The 24335-nt window shown below is 41.9% G+C and overlaps 1 protein-coding gene and 1 long non-coding RNA gene across 4 annotated transcripts in view; one reads left to right on the top strand and one right to left on the bottom strand.

Annotated features, from left to right (window-relative positions):
- The first annotated feature begins 7041 nt into the window (after positions 1-7041).
- LOC127037318 (uncharacterized) lies at positions 7042-13015 on the top strand. The gene is made up of 4 exons (XR_007770334.1): positions 7042-7167; positions 7275-7369; positions 11804-11892; positions 12873-13015. It is a non-coding gene; the product is annotated as an uncharacterized LOC127037318 (long non-coding RNA).
- The window catches only part of TBX4 (T-box transcription factor 4), a 63835-nt gene continuing 51312 nt past the window's right edge, over positions 11813-24335 (bottom strand). For all 3 annotated transcript variants that reach the window (XM_050928796.1, XM_050928795.1, XM_050928794.1), the window contains 4 exons: positions 23640-23792; positions 15428-15516; positions 14763-15004; positions 11813-12438 (listed from right to left, as the gene is read on the bottom strand). In XM_050928796.1, the coding sequence (XP_050784753.1) occupies positions 11813-12438; positions 14763-15004; positions 15428-15516; positions 23640-23792 (1110 nt within the window). The remainder of the gene's footprint in view (positions 12439-14762; positions 15005-15427; positions 15517-23639; positions 23793-24335) is intronic.

The following is a 24335-nucleotide window of genomic DNA, read 5'->3' as shown; positions in this document are numbered from 1 at the left end:
TTTGTCAGTATTCAATAATCAGCAAAAAAATAAATGTTTTAAACTTCCAGTTAAGTGTGCTTCCTACTTTTTTAATAACCAAGAGCCATATTACGTTCAGATGCTCTCATATTTAACATACAGAGTTGGGTCAGGTGATCAGAGTCCGTATGTAATTTTGTTACCAGTCAAAATAGAAGATGAAACTTGGTCTTTAAGTTGCAGTGTCTTTTATTAATCACATCTTATATGGCTCTGCTGCTAGCACACTTGTTTTAAAGGTGTGAAAAATTGCAGTACGGAAGAATTTCATAGGTGGAAACCTTAATTTTTGAATACCATTCTAAGTTTATCAATAATTGCTCTGGTTGTAAAGATTTGGGCAGAATTTTTAGGGTCCAATGAACTTCCTGTTAAAGTGTTGCCATTTGGCTAGGAATACATCCCAATTAGTACTCCTTCTATTCAAAGCAGTCGCAGTATGTACAGGGCAGTTTTTTCTCAGTCTGTTGTAAATGATTAGTCCAAAAGGCGAGCATAAAACATAGAACTAGTCCCCTGCAGGAGTCGGCTGGAGGAAATTAAAGGATCAACAACATAAGAGAAGCACTGAGGTAGGATTGTTCCAGGCTACAGCCACAGGCTTTCACGTGCACTCAGGAAATTGACTTAATCAAAAACTGAGGATTCAGGCATAAGGATGAGAATGATACGGCAGGTGATGATTCTAAATCATGTCTCAACATCACCGAATTGTGTAGGATTTTTTTCCCCCCACCTGTAAAAAGCATGTTTCCTACAGAAAGGTTGAATCTCATCCTTATAAGTTAGCAAAAGCTCTACATAAGTGAGAGCTCAAACTCAATAGAGATTAATGAATAATGATGGTTCACTTTCTCCAAAAAGGCACTGTTTAGACAGAATTTTGTGCAAATTTTAAAAAATAAAGATTTTTAGATTATGCTGTTCTTTCCAAAATGTTGCTGCTGCTGTGTGTGCTGGGGCTTGTGTCTTGGAATCAGTCAGGGTATTCCCTTGAATGTTGTGAATAAATTCACATAGCATGAATCTGGCTGTCTCTTGGGCCTTGTATAAGACTGAAGCTTTTCCAGGGGAGCCAGAAAGACTTATAGGAAGAGAAATGCACCAATCTAAATTTGGGTTTCAAAATATGTTTGAAAGTTGGCATCTGGCAACATGCTGGTGAAGCCCAAAGAGTTGGGAGAGTGAGAGGCCCAGAGCCTGTAGAAGAAACAGCAAACCTTCATTTCAGAAAAGGAGAGTGAGTGAATTTAAAAAAAAGAACAGGAGTACTTGTGGCACCTTAGAGACTAACACATTTCTAAGGTGCCACAAGGACTCCTGTTCTTTTTGCGGATACAGACTAACACGGCTGCTACTCTGAAACCTAAATTTAAAAAGGAATCTATCAGGACTGAAGCTCTCATAACATTCAAAACCAGCACTACAAGGAAAACACACAAACGCTGTGACCCAAACAAGGAATTTAAAACAAAAATTAACAATATTCAACTGTTTAGATGACAAAAGAAGCAGCACAATTACTGGTATTAGAAGTTACAGCCAGCAGGCAAATACTCAGCATGTCTTGAATAAATAAGCTTCTCTAAAGAGAATGGGTTCCTTCTCCAGGTAAGAAATGCATGGCAGCATTTACACTTGTAATTAAACACCACTGGTTTTTCTGCGTATGAAATGTTCAACACTTTAAACCTTTATTGCTGGATTTTACTGACCAGGCATATGTATTCTGAAGGCAACATGACTGAATACTATAAAAAAGAAGCCCAACCATTTCTTTTTAATTACTAAACTTGTGTTTTTATGTCTTGAGCCAAATTTGTCCCTGCTGTAGCTCAGCTGTAGTCAGTCAGAATGGCCCATCCTTGCCATCACCTTTCTGATATAATTAAATATGCTGCTTACTAAATGAAACATGTGGAAGTGAAATATCTTTGTTTGTAAAATGATATGCCATGGTACCACCTTGCTAGTACCAGGGTTGGACTAGCAAATAAGACATAAGGTTATATTTTGGTAGAAAGGCAAGAGGGCTACAGCTGTTTTATAGCAATTAAACATTACCAAGGCATCTGAACAAGAGAATAAATTAAGGAACATCTCCCAAAATCTCATTTATTTTTTAGTATATCTTAGCCTGCACTTCTAAACATTTATTGAAAATATCTTTGATACATGAGTATCAATGATAGTACGACTGGCTGGCATTAGCTATTAATTAGGCCAGGCACAGCAAAAGGTTCAATCACAGATGGACATAGTCATAGGACAACAAAAACCTTTTTTCTATAATCCAGATGATTATCTAAATCTCACTTATAGAACTCTGCCCATTGACATGCAATTCGGCTAGAGTTTATTAGTAAAAATCTTGATTAATTGGAGTTCTGCAATTCCAGCATCTGTCAATAAGGAAACTGAACAAGACATGAACTCCAACTCTTTTACTATGGAAAAAACAATACAAGGCAACATTTCAAAACAAAAGGAATCTCAGACTGAAGCAAAAGGCAGAAGTAGGGATGATGTAACCCTAAAATGGAACATATGCCCACCATTTTATAGCAGAATGAGACAACTATAATATTAGTCTTACAGGAAAGAGACATTGTGGACCTAGTCCTGTTCCCATTGAAACCAGTTGGAGTTTTGTCATTAACTTAATGGGACTAGGGTTTGGCTCTGTATCTTTAAAATAGCAACTGAGAATTGGCTAATGAGGTAACAAAAGAGACCAGGAGGAAAGTTGTGTTTTCAACTAGGATTACAGTTACTTCTCATTTTCAGAGACTTGTGCTTTTAAATGACCCAATAGCAATGATTAAAAGGGTTAAAAGAAGGAAGTTTGGAGGGCAGCCTAGAACTGTCAATGTTGGGCCCACAGTAGGTATTGTCTCATATAGAATGGGGTTTATAACACCACTCACTGCTTGAAGACCCTTGCAATGTGTGAACACAACAGAGCAAACTAGGTCCCTGATCCTGCAAAGACTTATGCACACGCTTTTCACTTTACTTACTGTGCATAGTTCCATTTGATGCTTGACAAGTTTTTTCCTTTCCATTCTAGTTTGTTCCATGTCATTTCCCTCCTAATTAATTGCCTATATTTTTCTTTAACTGTCTTTTCCCCTTGATTTTGTTTTAAACAGATGACTCTCCTGCCAGTGGTGCTGATATCACTTTTTGTCTTCAAACAATCCTCATTCACCTCTATGAAGCAGGCATGACGGTGTGGTTTCCGTTTCACAGATGAGGAACATAAGGCAGACCCTAAATGACTTCCTGAAGGCCACAGAAGGGATCCCTGTTGGGTCAGTGCTCAGAAGCTCCTGAATCCCAGTCTTCTGCTTAGACTGCTGGATCATGCCACTCGCTCTCTCTGAAACCCCAGGTCAGATGCACACAAACAGGTACAGATTTACTTGTTTCCTTACAGACCTGGTCTAAACTATGATTTAAAGATAGCTCCCCACAGGCTTTAACTCAGTCAGTTTAGGACATGTTAAAAAGTCCGTGGGTCTTGTCTATGCTGGACCAGATGTATTGGGCCAACATCACACCTTTAAATCCTAGTCTACATAGGACCACAGAGGGATGGGATACGATATGTAGGATAACTACACTCTTAAACGGGCACTCATCCCACATGGAATCTTTGGACTCCAGGCTATTCATGTACTGCATAGCACTTATGCTGGAAGTCATCTCTAGAGTCTTTATTTCACAAACTTCCAGCTTCCTCTCTACTATGTGGAGCTGCAGAAAATTCAAATTTTTCCCACTTAAGGAGACAGTACGCTATTCCCTGTTCATTAAACATTCCTTACCATTTGTTGTATGTGCCAGACATCTCTGTTTTTTATAAACAGATTTAAGTCAAATCCTAGCCCTACTCCACAACCTATACAACTGGCCATGCTTAGGATAGCTCCCCAGGAGCAAAGAGGAGGGAGAAAATCTTCCTCTGTTTCCCAGATTGCAGAGCCACTCCAGGGCCACACTACAGCAGCATACATACATCTGTAGTATGCGAGGTCTTCGAAAAAATTTTGAAGGAGAAAGTAGTTAAAGACATTGAGGTCAATGGTAATTGGGACAAAATGCAACATGGTTTTACAAAAGGTAGATCATGCCAAACCAACCTGATCTCCTTCTTTGAGAAGGTAACAGATTTTTTAGACAAAGGAAATGCAGTGGATCTAATTTACCTTGATTTCAGTAAGGCATTTGATGTGGTTCCACATGGGGAATTATTAGCTAAATTGGAAAAGATGGGGATCAATATGAAAATTGAAAGGTGGATAAGGAACTGGTTAAAGGGGAGACTACAACGGGTCATACTGAAAGGTGAACTGTCAGGCTGGAAGGAGGTTACTAGTGGAGTTCCTCAGGGATCGGTTTTGGGACCAATCTTATTTAATCTTTTTATTACTGACCTTGGCACAAAAAGTGGGAATGTGCTAATAAAGTTTGCGGATGACACAAAGCTGGGAGGTATTGCTAACACAGAGGAGGAGCGGGATATCTTACAGGAAGATCTGGATGACCTTGTAAACTGAAGTAATAGTAATAGGATGAAATTAAATAGTGAAAAGTGCAAGGTCATGCATTTAGGGATTAATAACAAGAATTTTTGTTATAAGATGGGGACTCGTCAGTTGGAAGTAGCAGAGGAGGAGAAGGACCTTGGAGTCTTGGTTGATCACAGGATAACTATGAGTCGCCAATGTGATATGGCCGTGAAAAAAGCTAATATGGTCTTGGGATGCATCAGGCGAGGTATTTCCCTTAGAGATAAGGAGGTGATAGTACTGTTATAAAAGGCACTGGTGAGACTTCATCTGGAATACTGTGTTCAGTTCTGGTCTCCCATATTTAAGAAGGATGAATTCAATCTGGAACAGGTACAGAGAAGGGCTACTAGGATGATCCGAGGAATGGAAAACCTGTTTTATGAAAGGAGACTCAAAGAGGTTGACTTGTTTAACCTAACCAAAAGAAGGCTGAGGGGAGATAGGATTGCTCTCTATAAATATATCAGAGGGATAAATACCAGGGAGGGAAAGGAATTATTTCAGCTCAGTACCAGTGTGGACACAAGAACAAATGGATATAATCTGGCCATCAGAAAGTTTAGATTTGAAATTAGACGAAGGTTTCTAACCATCAGAGGAGTGAAGTTCTGGAACAGTCTTCCAAGAGGAGCAGTGGGGGCAAAAGACATATCTGGCTTCAAAACTAAACTTGATAAGTTTATGGAGGGGAGGGTATGATGATATAGCCTAATTCTGGCAATTGATTTTTGACTATTAACGGTAAATATGCCCAATGGGCTGTGATGGGATGTTAGATGGGGTAGGGTCTGAGTTATTACAGAGAATTCTTTCCTGGGTGTCTGGCTGGTGAGTCTTGCCCACATGCTCAGGGTTTAGCTGATTGCCATATTTGGCGTCGGGAAGGAATTTTCCTCTGGGGCAGATTGGCAGAGGCCCTGGGGAGTTTTTGCCTTTCTTTGCAGCGTGGGGCACAGATCACTTGCTGGAGGATTCTCTGCACTTTGAAGTCTTTAAACCATGATTTGAGGACTTATAGCTCAGGCATAGGTTAGGGGTTTATTACAAAAGTGGGTGGGTGAGATTTTGTGGCCTGTGTTGTGCAGGAGGTCGGACTAGATGATCATAATGGTCCCTTCTGACCTTAAAGTCTATGACTCCTGTGTCTCCACTCCACAGCTGGGGAGAATGACCAGTTATCCTCACCTTCCTGTCCCCTAAATACTCCAGAGCACAGATCTGTGGTATATGGATCCTCTGTGCAGGGGTTGGGAATTCTGTCCCCTTTCCTGAGCAGTGGCAACACATTGGTTCCACTTTACAGAAACTCTGGGATAATATGTACGGATACAGGATAACTAGGGTTTGCCCCCTCCTTTTTTTTTTAAACAAACACATACCATTATGTACCCTGCTTTCACTGATTGCTTCTGATTCTTAAAATGCTTAGGAAATGTCTATGGAAATAGTTAATTTCTCCCCCCCTTCAAATTACAGCGGGAGAAATGTAGAAAAACTACAACTCACCCAAAGGTTTTTGTAACGATCATGTGCTTTGTTTTAACTGTAAAATGTAAATCTGGTCCTCTTTAGTGATACTGTACAGAAATCTCAGTGGACGTTTTTCCTGCTTCTAACTGGTCTACTTTCTTTCATAATGATAAATGGTTGGGCAGGTGGGGAGGGGGAAACTACTCTTCAAACTGGTTGCTTTTTAAAAGGACAGGAAGGAAGAATGGTGATGCATATAAAACAGAATCTCTGTTTATAGGGCTGCGGCACTGATATTTTTAACTTCCTGACCTTTCATGGCTCTTGTGAGGAAGCCTTGGACAAAGATTTCTAATCAGCTAAGACAGTCACTGTGGTACTTTGGTCTCCTGTTTAAATTGAATTGATTACCAATCCCCACTTCCATTTTCATCTGTATCCAGTTGCTTAGTAGCTGTCACCTTTACCATTCCATGCTGACTGGTTCACATTACTTTAGTTACACAGTGCAAGTTCATCACCTTTCCAGGATGGCTCCTGATTGATTCCTTATGTCTTGTGGAGACCTGCTCTATATTTTCAGGCTGAAATAAGTTGCTTGAGGTGTTCTCCAATTTATTCTAGGTGTTTTCCAGGAGTTGTAATATTTGTATCAATGCTTGAGGCTACTCTTTTTTGCATATTGTGCACTTTTATTTATATCCCGTAAACTGATTTAAGTTCAGGGTTTTGCTGTGTGTGTGTAAACCCCATTAGCAAAAAGACAGATGCAATGAAAATGAGTTATCTGTAATTATACATAACAATGTGTGATCTTGCCCTTCATCAAAGACCTTATACCCTGTGCCTAGTGTGTCAATGTCCTACTGCACATCCCAGGGCTAGCACCTCCATGAAAGATACGGGCTTGGGCTTGTTGATCAGGCTCTTTGTTTTTATTTTCATGCCATACCGAAGTCAGTCTATGGGAGCTTTCTCATTGACTTCAGTGGAAGAAAGACTGGGCCCTAAGGCTTTTATATCTGCCAAGCACTCAAAGGTGGGATACTCTCTGGCTGCAAGTTGAAGCTAGACACATTCATCAGACTGGAAATACGATGTACGTTTTTAAGTGAGTAAACCTTGGAACAATAAACCAAGGGACAAGATAGATTCTCTGTCAATGGCAACTTTTAAATCAACTTTTAAACTTTGTTTTTCTTTAAGATATGCTCTAGTTCAAAAGGAACAATGTCCAATCTTGAACTTGAAGACAGACTGGATGATCACAGTAGTCCCTTCTGGCAATGGATTCAATTAATGTAAGTTGGATTTATTTTTGTATAGAGTATCATATACACAAAAAAACTTGTTGTTCTTTGCCTGTTGTTCTCTGTGAAGGGTTTTGGCAAAGGCTTCTTTAACTCCACAAGAGCAGTGTCTCAGGCGTTGTCTACACACAGTCTTGGACTGGTTTAATTAAACCAGTTTAGTTAAGACAGTGCATACTCCTGTATGGTCACTACAGCTGGTCAAATTTTTTCATTCAAAATGTTTTGCCAAAAAATACTTTTTTTTTTCCAAAATAGAAATTTTGGTGGGAAATGTCTGTTTTCTGATTAAATATTTGGTTTTTTTGCCAAATCAATTTTTAGCTAAAAATTGAACTATTTTCATTGCTGAACAATTTTTTTAAATGCTGTGGGTTTTTTTGGGCAAAATCCTGTTGCTCTTCACAGATAGATTTTGAGGGGAAAAAATTCATTTTTGTCAACTTTTGTCACAATCAGCTCTAGTGGATACTTGTTTTGATTTGAGTGGGTTATTTTGGTTTATCTTAAACAGGTTCGTAATTGACTTAAACTAAACCAAAATAAGCTTGCTTTAAATCACAATAATGGTGTCAGGCTTTTGTATTAATTTAACTAAATAAAACAATTTAAAAATCACACTTCAAGTTAAATGAGTGCAATTCTCCAGGTATACAATCCCTGAGACTGAAGATAAATGGCAACCAGATTATGCTGACTCTTTATAGTTCCCACTTCTTAGTGAGGTCACTCCCTTTCCACCTACCTGGTACTCCTCTTACAGCTGGCTATCTGCTTACAATCTTAAAACAAAAAGCAGAACTAGGATGCAAAATCCAACACTAAGCATGAGAGGCTGATCCCTAAAGAAGTCAGAAAGGTGTGTTTTAGATTCCATTTGATTCTTATCTCACTCCTCAACTTGATTCTTTCTAAGAGACCCAATGGCCCCTGACTCTCGCATGACAGTGTCTTGCTAAGATTAATATATATTCTTTATTGAATGGGACCTTTGTCTTAGTGTTCCCCATGTTCCCCCTTTTTTAATAAATTGACAGTGTAGCTTGTGGAGAGGAGATACATTTTAAATCCTTACTTTCCTCACCAGCAAGTTGGCCATGTTGTGATTTCCCTGAAATCTTCAAGCACTCTTAGAGTTCCATCCAGCAAAATCTCAGTACTTTCTTCCCACCTGGCATTCAAACAAATTCAGCATGTTATAGGAGATACTGAGCACCTCCCTGGATCAGGCCCTTATTTTATAAAATTGTCTGCTCTTGCTGTTCAAAGACCAGTAGGGAATCTCGACTGGCTAATGAAGACATGACTTTTCCTCCTAATGGAATGTTCCACTCTAACCATCCCACCAGGGGAGTTCTGATCTTCAAAAGAAACATTTTTTCTATACAAGCTGCAAAAATAATTATTTAATGACATCATAAATTAAGACAGAGAGGCCCAAATCTTCCAAACTGTAGAGAGGCATTTGAGCCTGGAAAAAAAACATTGTGTGTGTGTGTATATGCCAAAAACACTCCCGTTATTCCAGCTTTAGGCCTCTGTCAAGTATGCGAGCTGCCAGTGATCCCAGACTAGTGGTTTTTTGGCATGAATTAATTTTAGCTTGTTTAATTTCTGACATTTGTATCAATTTGTAGACTAAGTAAGTAATACGAATACATTTAGAGTGAGTGCCAAATTCAGAGCTGGCATGAGCACTGTTCAAGGCAGTATAACTCAGCCCAACTTGCTTCAACATCACATTTGGACCCCAACCTTTACAAAAATGTACTTCCATTGATAGTAATGGGAGCTATGCATAGGTTATTAATGTCTCAATGAACAGCAGTATCTGCCTTTTTTCCAACCCCTCCCAATGTTTGCTTTAATGTAAGCCCCTACGCAAGAAGTCTGAAAGCATTATTCCCACACTGCTCATTTTCCAAATATTGTAGGACTTTTCAACCTTAGCTTAAACTTGTACCCCATTCCCAGCACAGTAGCACACTGATAGGGCTATTTGTTAAAATCCTTCACAACAAGCCACAGTGCATTGAATGTAACAGAAGGCATGTAACTGGAAAGGCCAACTGTTCAGGGGAAGGGCACTATTTCTACCAAAAGAAAAGGAGATGATGTATCTAATCTCGATATAGATATATCTATATTGAAATATATATAAAATTTGTAAAACAGGCAAAAGAATCCAGAATAGACGGTCACTGGGACTGTAGGCTCATGGCCCCATAAATTTTAGGAAGGGGTGGCAGCACCAGTCTCTTCTAGTGTTGACTCACTGTCACTATGACAAATGAAAATGTTCACTTCAGCCTATGTCCAGTGACACCTCTGTTACCTCTAAGTCTTGAGATGTTGCTTTTAATTATAAATGCCATTTAAACATGTAAAAATGTAAAGATACACCATTTTGGTGCTTTTATTTTGCATGCAGGGTAAGGATTCTTCTCCTCAACATGTGTGCTTTGCTGCATGGTCTATCACTATCAACTTGTTGTTTCTAGAGCTTGAGTGTCCCAATTTAAAAACAAAAACAACAAAAAATCTTGAAATAGGCTTTTAAAATGTTACTGAGTGGCTGTGAGCTGGTAAAAAGGTCAAGCATGCAGCCTGGGAAAGAGTAAGATTTATATTAGGACAGAGGGAAAGATCAGATGTCCAATGACTCACCACAGCAGATTTTATACTAATTATTGAAATGCACCCAGAGACAGTTTATAGTAATAAAATGGCTTTATGTTCTGATATGTAAAATAAAATGTCCATGCTATGTAACAAAACATTTTAAAAGTCCACACCACCTGTATCTAAGGGGGTTTCATTTGTGGTATATATGTCTTTTGTCTAACCAATTCTTAGTTTTTACAGCAAGTGTGTAATTAAAAAAAATCTTAAATAGATGTCTTTCAAAAAAAAAACACCCTTTCAACATTCATTTTTATTAAGTATTTCATTTGTAAAAAGCAAAGCTGAATTGGACAGGTGGCCTGCATTTGTGATATATATTTTTTATATTTATATATATATATAAATAGCTATTCAGCATGCAAAAATTGTAGTGATTTCCCAAATCTGATTACAAAATCCACACATACTGTCTCTTGAATGGGGTATATATGAATGTCCTGGCTAAAAATAACCTTCACTTCAGTGCCCTTGGGCTTGTCTAGCTTAAACATCATCAATCTCTCCTCATTGGAATGGATTCAGCAGGAGCAACTTTTTAAAATTTCTGTAGCCCTCCACCTATTCATTGATTGCTCAGTAAACAGGACAAAATTATTAAGGTCAAATTCTGTACTCCTTAATTGAACCAAACTCCCACTGTTATTTCTATGTATCCTTCTATTTGTTCTATGAGTAACAGCTGGTGGTCCTGCATAGGACTGGAGACCTAAGGTGTGGTATATACAGAGAAAGATGCAATTCCTTCCCAACAAAACTATTCACTTGAAATCAGTAGGAGTTTTGTTTAATAAAGAATGCAGAATTTCCCCTCTAAGTGTCCCTTTCTCATAATGGCTGGGTTTTTTTGATGAATGAATTCTTGCAGGCCTTTGATCATTGAAGGAGGTATCCATCCATTTGTCACCTGGAAATAATTCCACAGTAAAAATATTAGCAACAAATATATTGGTCACAGCTTTTCACACCTCCACTGATACTTTTGTCCATTGCAAAATCTGATCACTTTAATTAAAAGCGTGGGGGGAAAAAATTGGTTCACTGTCTCCACCATCCTGAAAACAACTCCCTTCAGTTCAGTGCAAAGAAAATGAGTATTTAGGGACTATTACACTGTGAAATAGTGTTCCCCGAGGGGAATGGTGGAAACCCCATTTCTAGAGCCATTTAAAACAAGGCTGGACAAATCTCAAGCCACTATACTGCAAGGAATCAGATGACATGGGCTTGTTGCGTATGCAGCCTCAAGGCAAGTCACTTCACTGAGATTCTCCTTCTCCAGCTATAAGTGGGCTAATAATGCTTATCCACTGCTGAGGATAGAAACAGTCCTAGATTAAAAGACCTATAACTTGCAGACATTGGACTATAAATTGATGGTTTTGTCTCTAATTGTTATGGCTCCATGAGCCACATAAATTAAGGGTAATAATTTCCCCCAAAATCTGCTGTTTTAAACAAAGGAAAAGGACCAGCCACATCACATTTTAGTCATTCGGATGGTTCTTATGGGGCCAGTAGGACTGAATTAATTTAGAAGAGATTGGTGAATCCAGGCCATTGAGCTAAGAGTTACTTTGTACAGAATTGTATATGTGTAAACATACAAACGCCTCATACACACACACACCCCTTTGGAATTGTACATGTGTGTAGGTTTCACTGAAGTGCAAGTTACCCACAGGAATTAACACTGAAGTAATGTTGTTCAGGAGCAGTAAAACTAACTGTTTTGTTACTTAGATATTAGAATCATCCATCAGTCCAGTTTTCCACAGTCCCCATTCCTGAATGGTACGGTAATGAAGATTCCCTCGAGAGTGAAAAGCTTTGTGAGTACAGAAATTCGTTTGCCGTGTTTAAGTGCGGAGATGGAGGCTTCCTCTCACAAACAGATGGGTGCACTCTTTCCCTCGGGAAGGATGAAGGAGGAACTCGCTCCCGAACCTGAGACTGTGACAGTTGATTGTAGACACTGAAGGGGCTATTACCTGGTGGCTGGGAGCTTTGACTTGTGATAGAGGGGAGTCTTGGCATCATGGTGGTGGTAGTAAAATGAGCAGGGAAAGGCTGATAAGGCACAGTTTCCATTGTCTGAACGCTGTAGCTGGTGTAAGGTGCAACAGAAGTCCACATATTGCAGCTCAAGGGGGGAGGGGGAGGAGGCGGCAAGTCTTCGACTGTTGAGACACCTGCGATTTCAGCCCCAGAACCTGAGTACATACAAGCTTCCCTAGGTGTCACCTCACTGCAATAGGAAGGACTTAACATTTGCTGGTCATATGGAGGTGGCGAACGAAAATAATGATCTTCTCCTACAGAAGAGGAGGCTTCCAGATAGGACCGTTTGCAGGGCAGGTCTAAATGCCGAGCACTTTCTGTAAACAAAGAAATAAGCATTTAGGGAACGATTTCCAGTGTAACAGCATTTAACATTACATTGTCAAGCTCTCGAAAAGCTTATGGATTCACCTTAAACGCATGTAAATCTTACAATCATTTTACTAGGTTACTTGCATTGTTATTCAGGCTAATCCAGTTAAGCTACTTCATTTTGAAAAACAATATTTAATATTAAAAAGGCATTACACTGTTAATGTTAGTCTAATCCAATCAGCCTTAAAGCCTTTTTCGGCTACATTTATCAGTTTAAATAAGTGATCTGGGCTACTACTTTTACAGCCAGAGATTACTTTTCATTCATCCAGATAACCGAGGACCACGACTCTTTTGACAAATTCAAGCAGTCTTTTAAAATGTCTTATCGCAACCTTTCTTCCTGTCCTCACAAAAGTTACTATACATTTACCAGGTATTCATGTCAAGCGCTGCAGAAATATTTCAAGATAAAACCAAGGGAGAGTGCTCTGGTAAGGATTTCTGCTATGTGCTAGAGAAGCTGTCTCTTTTAGTTGACTTTGTTTACCAGCATTCTATCATTAGGAACTATTATTTACTGTCGGAGAAGTAGCAACTCTACCAGCAGATTTCTATTATTAAAGTTTTGCATTGCAGTTCTTATTACCAGTGTCTTCATCAAAGCTGAGATTAATTAGCAGCAAATGAGACATGATAGTATAAGGATTTTTCTCGGCAAAGCCCTTCCATTTAACTTAAAAACAAAAGAATCTGACATGATCTCATCTGATACTGGTCGGAAGGGAGCAGTGTGTACTTAAAGGCTGGTTACATTTAAAAACTGGCTCAGCAGGCAAAGAAAATGTCTACAGCTAGCTTCTGTAATCAAAAATAGACAGACATTAACAAACTTACTAAAGGCTTGATTCTGAAAAGTGCTGAGATGTACAACTCCTCATAATCTCACGAGCAGCTGGAGGAGCTCAGCACATTTCAGGATCAGGCCTCAGTTGAATATACTTTCTGATTAAGAATATACATATGTAACTGTTTGTAATTGAATGTATAATTTACCAACATAATCTCACTCCTTTAGACACATGCCAGGATGATCTACTTTGCTTGTGTGCTCTAGTTAAGGGCCTGATTTGGTCTTTTTTTGAGGGGACTATAGGGTAATAAGCACTAGGGATAGCTCAGTGGTTTGAGCATTGGCCTGCTAAACCCAGGGTTGTGAGCTCAATCCTTGAGGGGGCCACTTAAGGATCTGGGGCAAAAATCAGTACTTGGTCCTACTAGCGAAGGCAGGGGGCTGGACTCAATGATCTTGCAAGGTCCCTTCCAGTTCTAGGAGATAGGTGTATCTCCTATTATTATTACTCTCAATAATGTTTGCAGGATCAGGACTTAGATCTAATCCCCAGCCCACTGGATCAGTGGAAAGATTTGCACTGATTGCAGTGGGCTTTGGATCAGGCTGTTTAGGGTGGCAAATGAGACCTTGTAAAGTACCATAACCACTGTGGCACTGATCTATAATAAATCACTTATGGCAATATCCTGTCACCTTTCTGATGACGTGAATAAATTCCATGAGTAGTACTGTGTTTCTTTCAATGAGACTATTCACACATGCTACTCAAGTGTGAATAAAGGTGGTAGCTGAGCCCCTAGTGTGTCATAATAGTTTTTTAGATTCTCCTTTCTTATAAAATTGGGGTGCTTCACTGAACACGTTTAAAGTGCATAGACAAATGGCAACTTCATGCACAGATTTAGAGTGCAAATGAATTTGCTTGTCGGATATATTTTGAGCTCAGATAATTTAGTACTTGAATTTCCTACATTTAAAATATTGTATCTTGAATGTTGACATCCAAACTATCACTTCCTTTAGCACCTTAGCATTGTTCTCAGGGCCTGTATACGCTGGCAAACCACTGAGCATTTATAACTTGCAATGAAGGCAACAGGTGCAGAGCACCTTGAAGGATTGTGCTTAAAATGCTATCCAATCAGAAGAGTCCTGGGGCACCTTATAGACTAACAGACGTTTTGGAGCATTAGCTTTCGTGGGTGAATACCCACTTCATTGGATGCATCCCACGAAAGCTCATGCTCCAAAACATCTGTTAGTCTGTAAGGTGCCACAGGATTCTTTGCTGCTTTTACAGATCCAGACTAACATGGCTACCCCCTGATACTATCCAATCAGAAGTTCCACCAGTGCTTTGCAATAGACCAGCACAGCTCTCCTGGCCCTGGAAAGATAGGAAAAGGTGCCAAAGAATCCACTAGGGTGTTTTGTTTTGTATATGGAGGAACAGCTATAAAGGTCTGTTACCTCTTCTTTTCAGGCAGTGATAGAAGAGCCCTGAATCTCTCTGTGCTGTGAAGGTGTTGAGTGGTAGATCTTGAGTATCCGAAGCAGCAAATGGCATATGAGCACCATTCTCGTACTGATAATGCTGAAGGGTCTGGTGACTCCCATGGAGTGGGTTGACATCTGTTTTTGTTGAAAGCTGGCCGTGAGTGGAAACCAGCCTCTGCCTCATGATGCTTTTGGAAATCACTGGATATTCTTTGCTGCAGGCGAGAAAAGTCATTTACTAGTTAGATAACAGTCAGCTCTTGCGGGACAAAATACTACTACTTTAGCATTCCTATAGCTCCTTGCAGCAAAAGATTTCAAGACAATTTACTTGAATTTTTTTTTAACTAAGTTTCACAACCACTGTGTGGCGGCAGGTGTGTATTATAACAACTATCACAGCTTGAGCTGCAGAGTGGGTGAGACTTGTGCACGTTGGTGGCCATGCTAGGCTTGGAACACTGGAGCTCCTTGCTCCTACTCTCCAAAGCCCTGTTACCATAGATTGTTGGATTGGAACACCCCCCCCACCCCCCGAATGCATTTAATACACACACACACTGAATCGAGGCCCTCTGATGGCAGAGCTTAGAACTATATTCTAAACAGCTGCATCTCATTGCTCTTTTTAGCCACACCTTTGTAGCCGTGCCACACGCAAATCGCTGTCATCGCTTCCCCTGAATCCCTTGGCAAATGGGTTGTTTTCAATTTTCAGCTGGGTTATCTTTAAAAGAATGAAACAAAACAGGAGTCAGTCAGTTAATAGTGTATCAGAACCACATGGTTGGGGGACTAGGTTTGTAGATTTGAAAAGATACATGTAAAAAAGCATCATCCAGTGGCATTCAGGGTCTATTTCCTGCACAGCTTCAGTCACCTAAAGATGCTACAGCGGCAGGTGGGGGATCAGTTGAAAGTCAGAGCAGCCTGAGCTGCAAAGTTTCGTTCTAGAGCTGAACTTACTTTCCCACCAGACCTTTTTTATTTTATTTTCCAGGCAGGTGGTTCGGGCTTGAGATAAGAGCCCAGTTAGCGCTGAACTCAGTTAGGCCTGATGGGTTTTATGCAGTGCTCTCATTACTGAAAATGTACCTTTGGTGGCCTAAAGTAAAGTTCTCCAGAACAGAGATCTGGGTGGATAGCTGCTGTTCTCCCACCCCCCCCACAACCATCTTCCCCTATCCCAGGCAGTATCTTCTAGCCCCTTCCCTTATGGCTGAGAAGAATTACTACTGCTTTATAATCACTATTACCCAGAAATACACGTGTCTTTCAAGAGACTAAGGCTATCACAGTGATCCAAACCCCTCAGCCTGAGATCGATTTCTATAACTTCATGAAAATTTTGGAAATAAACAAACACACATGAGGGGAAGTTACGGGGCTGTGTGTAAAATTTCATTTAAAAAAATATTCATTAGTTTCACGCCTCTAAAAACACAAGTAAACAAGCCTCTTCTCTCATTCCCTCCTAAACACACACCTGAAATTAAAACTGCCTACAAAAGTCATAGGAAAGAGTGTTGTGTTGCAGGAAATTCTCTAAACTACAGTCTCTTTTAACAAATGATTTTTGTGGAGCATATGGGAAGGGCTTCAGAAGCTGGGAAATTGCACATTAACAGTCACCTAAGTAGAAAAAGCAGAGACAATCCATTAAATCCCCTTAAGACCTTCGTAATAACTTCATGGCTCTTTTATAAACTATATGTACACAGACATCACTTCACCCACCCTGTAATGCAAACATACCCTAGGATCTAACACGTGCACAGCACCACTACCCAACCAATTAGTGAAGAGGAGCTACAGGAAGATTTTTTTTTAATGGAGACAGACTAGAGTTACCAAAGGTGCTCACTCTTTTCCCCCTACCTATGCGAATAGTGCTATGGCATCGTTAAGGCTCAGCACCTCAGGTTTACGGCTCAGGAAAAAGGGCATCGCCCATAGCACAGTGCTGGGCCAAGCCCACCTCTGAGGAAAGGAACACAGCCATCCATAGCTGAAGGTCAGATGGGCCCATTATGGGCATCTACACTGCTGTAATACTAACCTTAAACATTCATCAAGCAGACTGTGGTTGTGCTAGAACAGCTCTTTAAGACAGACAGCTGAGTGAACGACATCAGGTGACTGCAATTCCACCAGCATTAGCGTCCCTGGTTGCTAATTTATTCTCATGGTGTTTCAATAGCTATGGAGTCACCTAACCTACGTCTTACAGCACCTGGCATTTTCCTTGGTGACCTCACTCAGGCTTATGTTGTAAACTCACACTTGATGACGAAACGCCAGGTGCTACATCCAACCTTGTACACCCAAGTCTTGTCACTGCTGTTTGCCTCTGCACCTCTGAGATACAGTAATCACTTGAAAAAACACCACACTCCATATAGTTCAGCTCTTTCAGGCAGGAACATTAGAAGTGCTACACAAGCTGTTTGCTAAAACCATAACCACCAGCACGTAGATTGGGGCTTCCAAAGGCATGCGTCTGCCTCCATGTAGTTCAATGGCAGCAAAACCACAATTTTAACTAACTTAATTAAAAATGATCATAACCTGGACTTGCCAAAGATGTGTGAAAACAAGGCTTTGATGAAAAAAATGGGCCAGCCTGGGAGCTGTTAAATCATAGAATATCAGGGTTGGAAGGGACCTCAGGAGGTCATCTAGTCCAACTCCCTGCTCAAAGCAGCACCAATCCCCAGACAGATTTTTGCTCCAGATCCCTAAGTGGCCCCCTGAAGGATTGAACTCACAACTCTGAGTTTAGGAGGCCAATGCTCAAACCACTGATGTAGTCCTCTCACCTAAAAGATATGGCGATATACCTATCTCATAGAACTGGAAAGGATCCCGAAAGGTCATTGAGTCCAGCCCCCTGCCTTCACTAACAGTGAAGGTGGCCCAAGTACAGATTTTTGCCCCATATTCCTAAGTGGCCCTCCCTCAAGGATTGAGCTCACACCCCTGGGTTCAGCAGGCCAATGCTCAAACCACTGAGCTAGCCCTCCCCCAAACCCAGAATAACTCTATTGCCTTCCCTGCAGGGCCAGTGCAAGGATGTTTCACGCCCTAGCTGAAACTTCCACTTTGCGCTCTGCCCCGTCCCTGAGCCTGCGCCCCGCCCCTGAGCCTGCGCCCCCTACGGCACTCAGCATCCCCCCACTGCCCCAGCTCACCCCCTACCCCGCCTCCTCCCTGAGCATGCTGTCGCTGCTTCACTTCTCCCGCCTCCCAAGCTTGCGACGCCTGAGCTGATTGGCACCGCAAGCCTGGGAGGTGGGAGAAGTGAAGCAGCTCACCCCTGCTCTGCCTCCTCCCTGAGTACACCGTCACTGCTTCATGTTCCCCTGCGTGCCGCCTCCCCCCACACACACACTTGCTGCAGGCGGCCCTCCCTGTGCTCCCCTGCCCCAGCTCCCTCCACCTAAATGCCGCTGGCAGCTGAAGATCCAGCCGCCGCAGTCGCTGCTGAAGAAAATGCCACCTTCCCCAAATCCTAGCACCCTAGGTGACTACCTAGGTCGCTAAATGGTTTCACAGGCCCTGCTTCCCTGGGTTTACACCATTGTAACTTAGGGTGCGCACACATACCCCCACACACTCATGTCAACTAACTTGGGCTCATGCTGCAGAGCTAAAAATAGTAGTGTAGATGTTTGGAGTTGGACTGGTTTCTGAGACACTGCAAGCCCCAATCACTTGACCTGCCACTGGGGGTGGGGTGGATGTGGGGTGTGTGTGTGTGTGTGTATGTGTGAAACTTTTACCCATAGACTGAGCAGAGAGGGGTTTGCCCCAGCGTCATCTAGCAGTAACTTTCGTGCCAGTAGCTTAAATGTTTCCTCACGGAACAATACAACACATGGCTAGCAGCTTTGTGTGCGCACGCACACATCCAGCAGGTCATGTAGAGAAGGATGCCTTGCATGGGAAAGAGCTTCTAATAACTTTCCTACTGATTTGAAGCAGCCCCTGGAGCATGGACACTCAAACTACTTTGGTTACTACCAATTTTAAGGGGCTCTGAAGATGTAGGGGCAACAAACCTATCAAAGAAACGTGTGTGTTAAAAACTGAAACCCATCCATATAAAACAATGGCAAAGGCCCTGGGCCTGCTGCTGCTTAGTCAATGGCAACACTCCCAGTGATTTCACTAGGCGTAAGGTAGAGCTCACACTGTCATTTCCGGCTTCATTGCGCCATCCCAGGCCTTGGGGGTGCCTCTCATGTGGTTCACATGTAACAAGATACCAAGGAAATAAAAATATCTAAGAAATATTGACTAAACAACTGTGAATTACAAGGCTATAAAGCTTTGATCAGTGATGTCCTCAACTCGCCTTAGGGCTGGCAGTTCACACTTGCTAGTTGGTCTTTCTATATTTCCTCCTCTTCCCACCCCCACACAGAACACTTGAGTCTTATCAGGGTTTTTCCCACACTCCTTTAATTTCTCTGCTTCCCATCATCTGTGTTCTTGGATTCTCTGGCTGTCTCCTGACTTTCCCCTCTGCTAATAAAGTTCAGTCACCTCATCAAGTTTCCCCACAGTCCCCTCACCTGCCTAAATCTCTGCATTCATTTACTCTCCCCGTCCTTGCTCTAATTTTCTCTCAATTCCCTTCCTTTTGTGCACCCTTTGTTTACCCTGAAGCTCATAGCAATGGCCTTCCAAGGTGGTCTTCCAAGTCCCTCCTTTAAAAGTCATTTCTTAAGCCACACCCTTTTTGTGCCCAATCCTTCAGTTTTTGCCTTCTACTGCTTAACATTGTCAGCTCCTTGGGGAAGAGACCCTGGTTACTGCTGTGTTTGTACATCTCTAATGTTACGGCCACAATGGGCCATTGTGGTGGAATCTTTGAAAGGCACCACCCTTTAAAAAATAACTAAGTTGCTTTGTCTGAGGCAGCATGCCTAGCCACATCTCTTCCAGCCCCTTCCCCCCAGCTCCTCAAAACCCATAGTAACAATTCTGTGCTCTTCCTCTGCTTCCCGCCCACTGAACACTGACCCAGGGCATAAGGCACCTCTTGCCAAAGAGTGTGTGCGTGCACCCCGCAACACACACATTACCCCCCCCCCCGTTTCCTACCAGTCTAAGGAATACCATAGACAGACTGCCAACCCTGTGTTAATGTGCTGTTATGGTAACACAAGAGCAACACTCAACCTCTTCTCCTCCTGCATTTGCTTGCAAATGAAAATATGAATAATTTCCACACGGAGGGAGTGATCATGTGCAAAGGCTAGTGATAGTTTGAAGGGAGTGTACACATATACCATGGCCCTGAACTCCAGCCACTCCGATGATGTACTCTCTCTGACATGGGGCAGAATCCAGACAGCCAGCTCCCTCCCACCCACCCACCCCTGCTGGCTAAGGGTTTTCTGGCAAGTACCTGTACCATCCAGCATTTGGCTCTTATTTCCAAAAATGTTGCTCTAATTAGCATCTGTACTTTCAAAAACACTTTGAAAATATCCCTTACCCAACAGAATGAAGAGAGCTCCTCCCAGCTGGTCATAATGGATCAGCTGGTATTTGTAATCAAAGAAGGTAAGCGTCAATACGTGAATGTATCCAGCATCGGATGCCACTTTCAACAGCTGTCAGGATCTGCTCTGTGCAGCCTGTAAACCGAGCCTAGCATTGATGGTATTGGCTCCTTTTGGATGGAGTCAGTGCCCTCTTTTTCCCCCGCTTTGATTCACTAGTGGATTCTGTGGTAGCCTAACAATCATCTGAGGAACCACAAGAAGCTTAAGGCCTTGCCTGCCTCCCCACCCACAGACCAACATGAAGCCACGTAAGCCTTAATTTAATTTCTTTGATGCTGTAACGTGCAGCCTGACTCAGTTCTGCTGCAGTCACAACACATTTTTTAAACAAGCCTCTTTTGGCAGCAGAAATAATAATTTCCATTGTGTTCCTGCTATTATTTTTCTTCAAAGTAATTTGAGATGACTGTTAGGTAGAGATATATGGGAGCTCAACTATTAATACTTTTGGGTTGAAATTTCCCCTCCGCCCCCCACTTCAGTGCAAAATCTTTGGCACATAGGGTGAAATCCTCGCCCTTCTGAAGTGGATGGGAGGATTGCCACTGACTTCAACAGAACCAAGATTTCACCCTGCCTGCATCTGCCCCAAAAGGGAAGTTTGGGGTAAATATACCAGGAAAGCTCTATAGCCCAGACCTGTGTGCGTGCAGGTGGAGCTGAGGATTTTACCTGTAGCATTATGCTCATTTCAGTTGTGAAATCAAGCTCTCGATTCTCTTTCAGAGAAGCTGCCGTTATTAAGAAGTGCACCTCTGGCTAGCTGACTATTTCTTAAGCCAAGGAGTTTGGCAATTGGCTGAAATCTGGAAAACAGACCTTTTGAAGATGATGTGCAATTCCTGTGGTTGTGGGGGTTTCATTATCTATGCCAGAAAGGATGGTTTTCTAATGAAGAACTTATTATATATTTAGCACTGTGAGGTGGTGATTTGTTCAAGGCCACACACTGAGTCTATGGCAGCGTGGAGATTAGATCACAGGAGTCGCTGGCTCCTAGTCCTCTAGATCATGCTGCTCCACTAGCTGCGCAGCAGGTCTGCACTACCTAGGCTCTGGGGGGTCATCAGGTTAAAATCCAGGCAGTGCCAGGTAGCCCTTTATCCTTTGAGGTAGGCACATGGAGTTCCATTTGTTTTACTCTGTCATGACAGTTCAGAGGTGACATTAACAAAGCTCGTCACAGGCACAGGCGGTGAAGGTCAAATTTTCAAAAGAGCTCAGCTCCCATTTAGACACCAACATGAAGGGCTCAGCTCTCCGCAGCTGTGACAGTTCTCCATATAACTGCTCTGAGCTGAGTTCTTTTGAACATCTGGCCTAAAGATCCCTAACAGGAGTGAAGTATCAGAGCGGTATTCACCCATGAAAGCTTATGCTCCAATACATCTGTTAGTCTAACAGTAGTGGTTTGTCCTGGTGTGGTTTGTCCCCATCCACATCACTATGTTGTGTGCTGTACATCTGTTAGCTACCAGCCTCCCCACAAGAAGTGGCTGCATGTCAGTCATATTGTAAGTATAAAGTTTATGAAGCACAAAGGCGCTATGGACGTAAAATATTATGAGTAGCTATTAAACAAGCTCTTCAGTGCCTTTCTGGTTAACCATGTTTGGGCTATAGATCTTTTTACATTTACAGTCACAAGTTTGTAATTAGGATCCATATTAGCGTTAAGCTAAGGCTCTCTTTTGCTGGTTTACTTTGACGCACACAGCCCTGTTTCCATTGTCATTCTTTGCCCTGCCTCAGTAACTGCAGAGCATTCCAGCCTTCAAATGGCAAAATAAAACTGCCTCCTACTCATCTGAGGAAAAGATTTAAACAGACCAAAGGTGGACAGGAATTCCACATGTGTTTGGGGCAATCTACTTTTGTATGAGGAGTCTATATCTTGACATATAGTGCAGGTATTACATTCACTGAAACAGGCAGGCCTTTAACAAAACTCAGTTAAGCCTAATACATCCCTATAGGTAGACAAGTGTCCTCGTCTCTATTTTACAGATAGGGAAATTATAGTATAGAAGCAGCAAATCACCAGCAGAGCTACGAATAGAACCTAAGAGCCTGAAGCCCCCATCCCCTGCTCTTGCTCCCGCATGCACTGGGCTACTGCTGAGAGCCATGGGAAGGTGGCAGCTGACCGGCTGCACTGTTGTCTACCCGGCCTGGGGATTACAATGCTCCCTAAACCTCAAAATCTGTTGCTTCCTCCTGCTTTGTTTTGTTGGCCTCGCTGGGAGAAGCGACGGCCTCAGATAACCAATCACACATCTTCCCCAGTGTTCTTTGCCCATAAGCACCGCCTCCACCCAAGTTACAAAAGCAACAAGCCCCACTAGCCACACATTCCTGGCGCTGCAGGAAAACCTGTTTGAACTAACATGCTGGGAATGACAGGGTCGTTTGTGTAAGAATATGATCCCCCCTGCTCCAATAAGAGCCATCTCTGGACAGCTTCAGCTTACCCTGACATCTCCTCTAAGGGCTAAATGGTGGGGGGAGGGAAGAGGAGGAGACAGAAGAAAAGAATGTGTATTAAATAGTCAGTCACATTCCTCTCACTTTTCTCCAATCAGCTCACTCCTCTTCTCTTCATAGGTTGTTTGGCATCTTCCACTTCTCCCTGTTTCAGATGGGACCACACCAAATTTTGTCACGCCCCCTCCCTGCTGCAGCCCCACCCAAGCGCCAACCCCAACCCTCTCAATATATGATAATCCATTATGTGCAGCTGAACTGAGCCCTTAGAATTTTGTATTCCCCAAAAAACAACACACACACACACAAACCCACCTTCCCTCGTGTCCTAACCGTAAGTAAGGCTCTGAGCTGCACTTTTATGGTCACATTCCTTGTATGTCTCACTAAATATATATACTGTAATTACTTTTCACTGTAGATTTATGAGCCAGCTTTACTATTCATTATTAGATTTGCTTGCTGTTGTGAGTGACATTTGAGAGTTTATGAGCTCTCAGATTCATTAAGTTATATACTAGTGGAGATTGCCAAGATATTTTTACACAGTACATTTTTCATGCATCTCCTTAGCTGCCTCCTTTGCCTCTCCAGTCTTGCTAACCAATCGCTATGCTTAGACATTTCCTGCTGCACAATTGCATCATTAAACACTGTTCCTCAAAGCACAGTGCCCATAACGGTAATACTGTGCCTGTTCCCATCAGTTCATTTTAGTCTTCAGTGCAGGGCTGCAAAAATTACACTCACCTAACAAAGCTAAAGCACCTTTTGCTGCAAAGCACCATACCTTGTGATTCTGATAGGAGGTCACCGATATAAAGGATGTCTCTGGAAACACATGTGTGCAGAACGCTGTGTTCTTGGACCCAAAGGCGTTGTTTTCATCTGCTTTCACAATGTGCAATCTTGGCTGGTATTTATGCATCGAATTAAGAATAATCTGAAAAACAAATAAAAATATTGCAAGTTTGTTAAAAGTGGTCAGAACCGTTCAATTGGCATCAATAATGGAATAAAAGTGAATGTAATAAAATATTATTCAAACAACTCCAGCCATATGCTTTGATTTCCGAGAGAAATAAATATAACAGATTGGTGTGCAGTCCAGAAACAGGCTTTAGAAATATATGACTGTAGTTAGTTAATAACATCCAGGACTGTGGTGTATCAGTGGAACTACCTGTGGAGCTAAGGACCAAGGAAACATCAAGGCTACAGACCAGGACCGAGGTGTATTACAGAGCTGTATGGGGAATTCGTGGTGTGTCAGGGTTTGAGCTGTCTTAATAAACTTGCCTGGGGAAGCTAGCTCAGCAGCTTGCCTCAGTCCCACATCAGCCCTTCACAAGCACTATATTTACTCCTGTTACAAATAAGTGTCTATATTGGTTGCTGCCTTTAGTGCCAAAACATTCCTCCTCTGTTTTCTCCTTTATTCCCGCCCCCCTTGCATATCTTCTTGGTGCAAGACTTATTCCCCCTA

The sequence above is a fragment of the Gopherus flavomarginatus genome, chromosome 19 (assembly GCF_025201925.1).
Source record: "Gopherus flavomarginatus isolate rGopFla2 chromosome 19, rGopFla2.mat.asm, whole genome shotgun sequence".
Classification (NCBI taxonomy): domain Eukaryota; kingdom Metazoa; phylum Chordata; order Testudines; family Testudinidae; genus Gopherus; species Gopherus flavomarginatus.
Note: the sequence above shows the minus strand (reverse complement) of the source record. Positions and strands in the feature narration are given on the sequence as shown.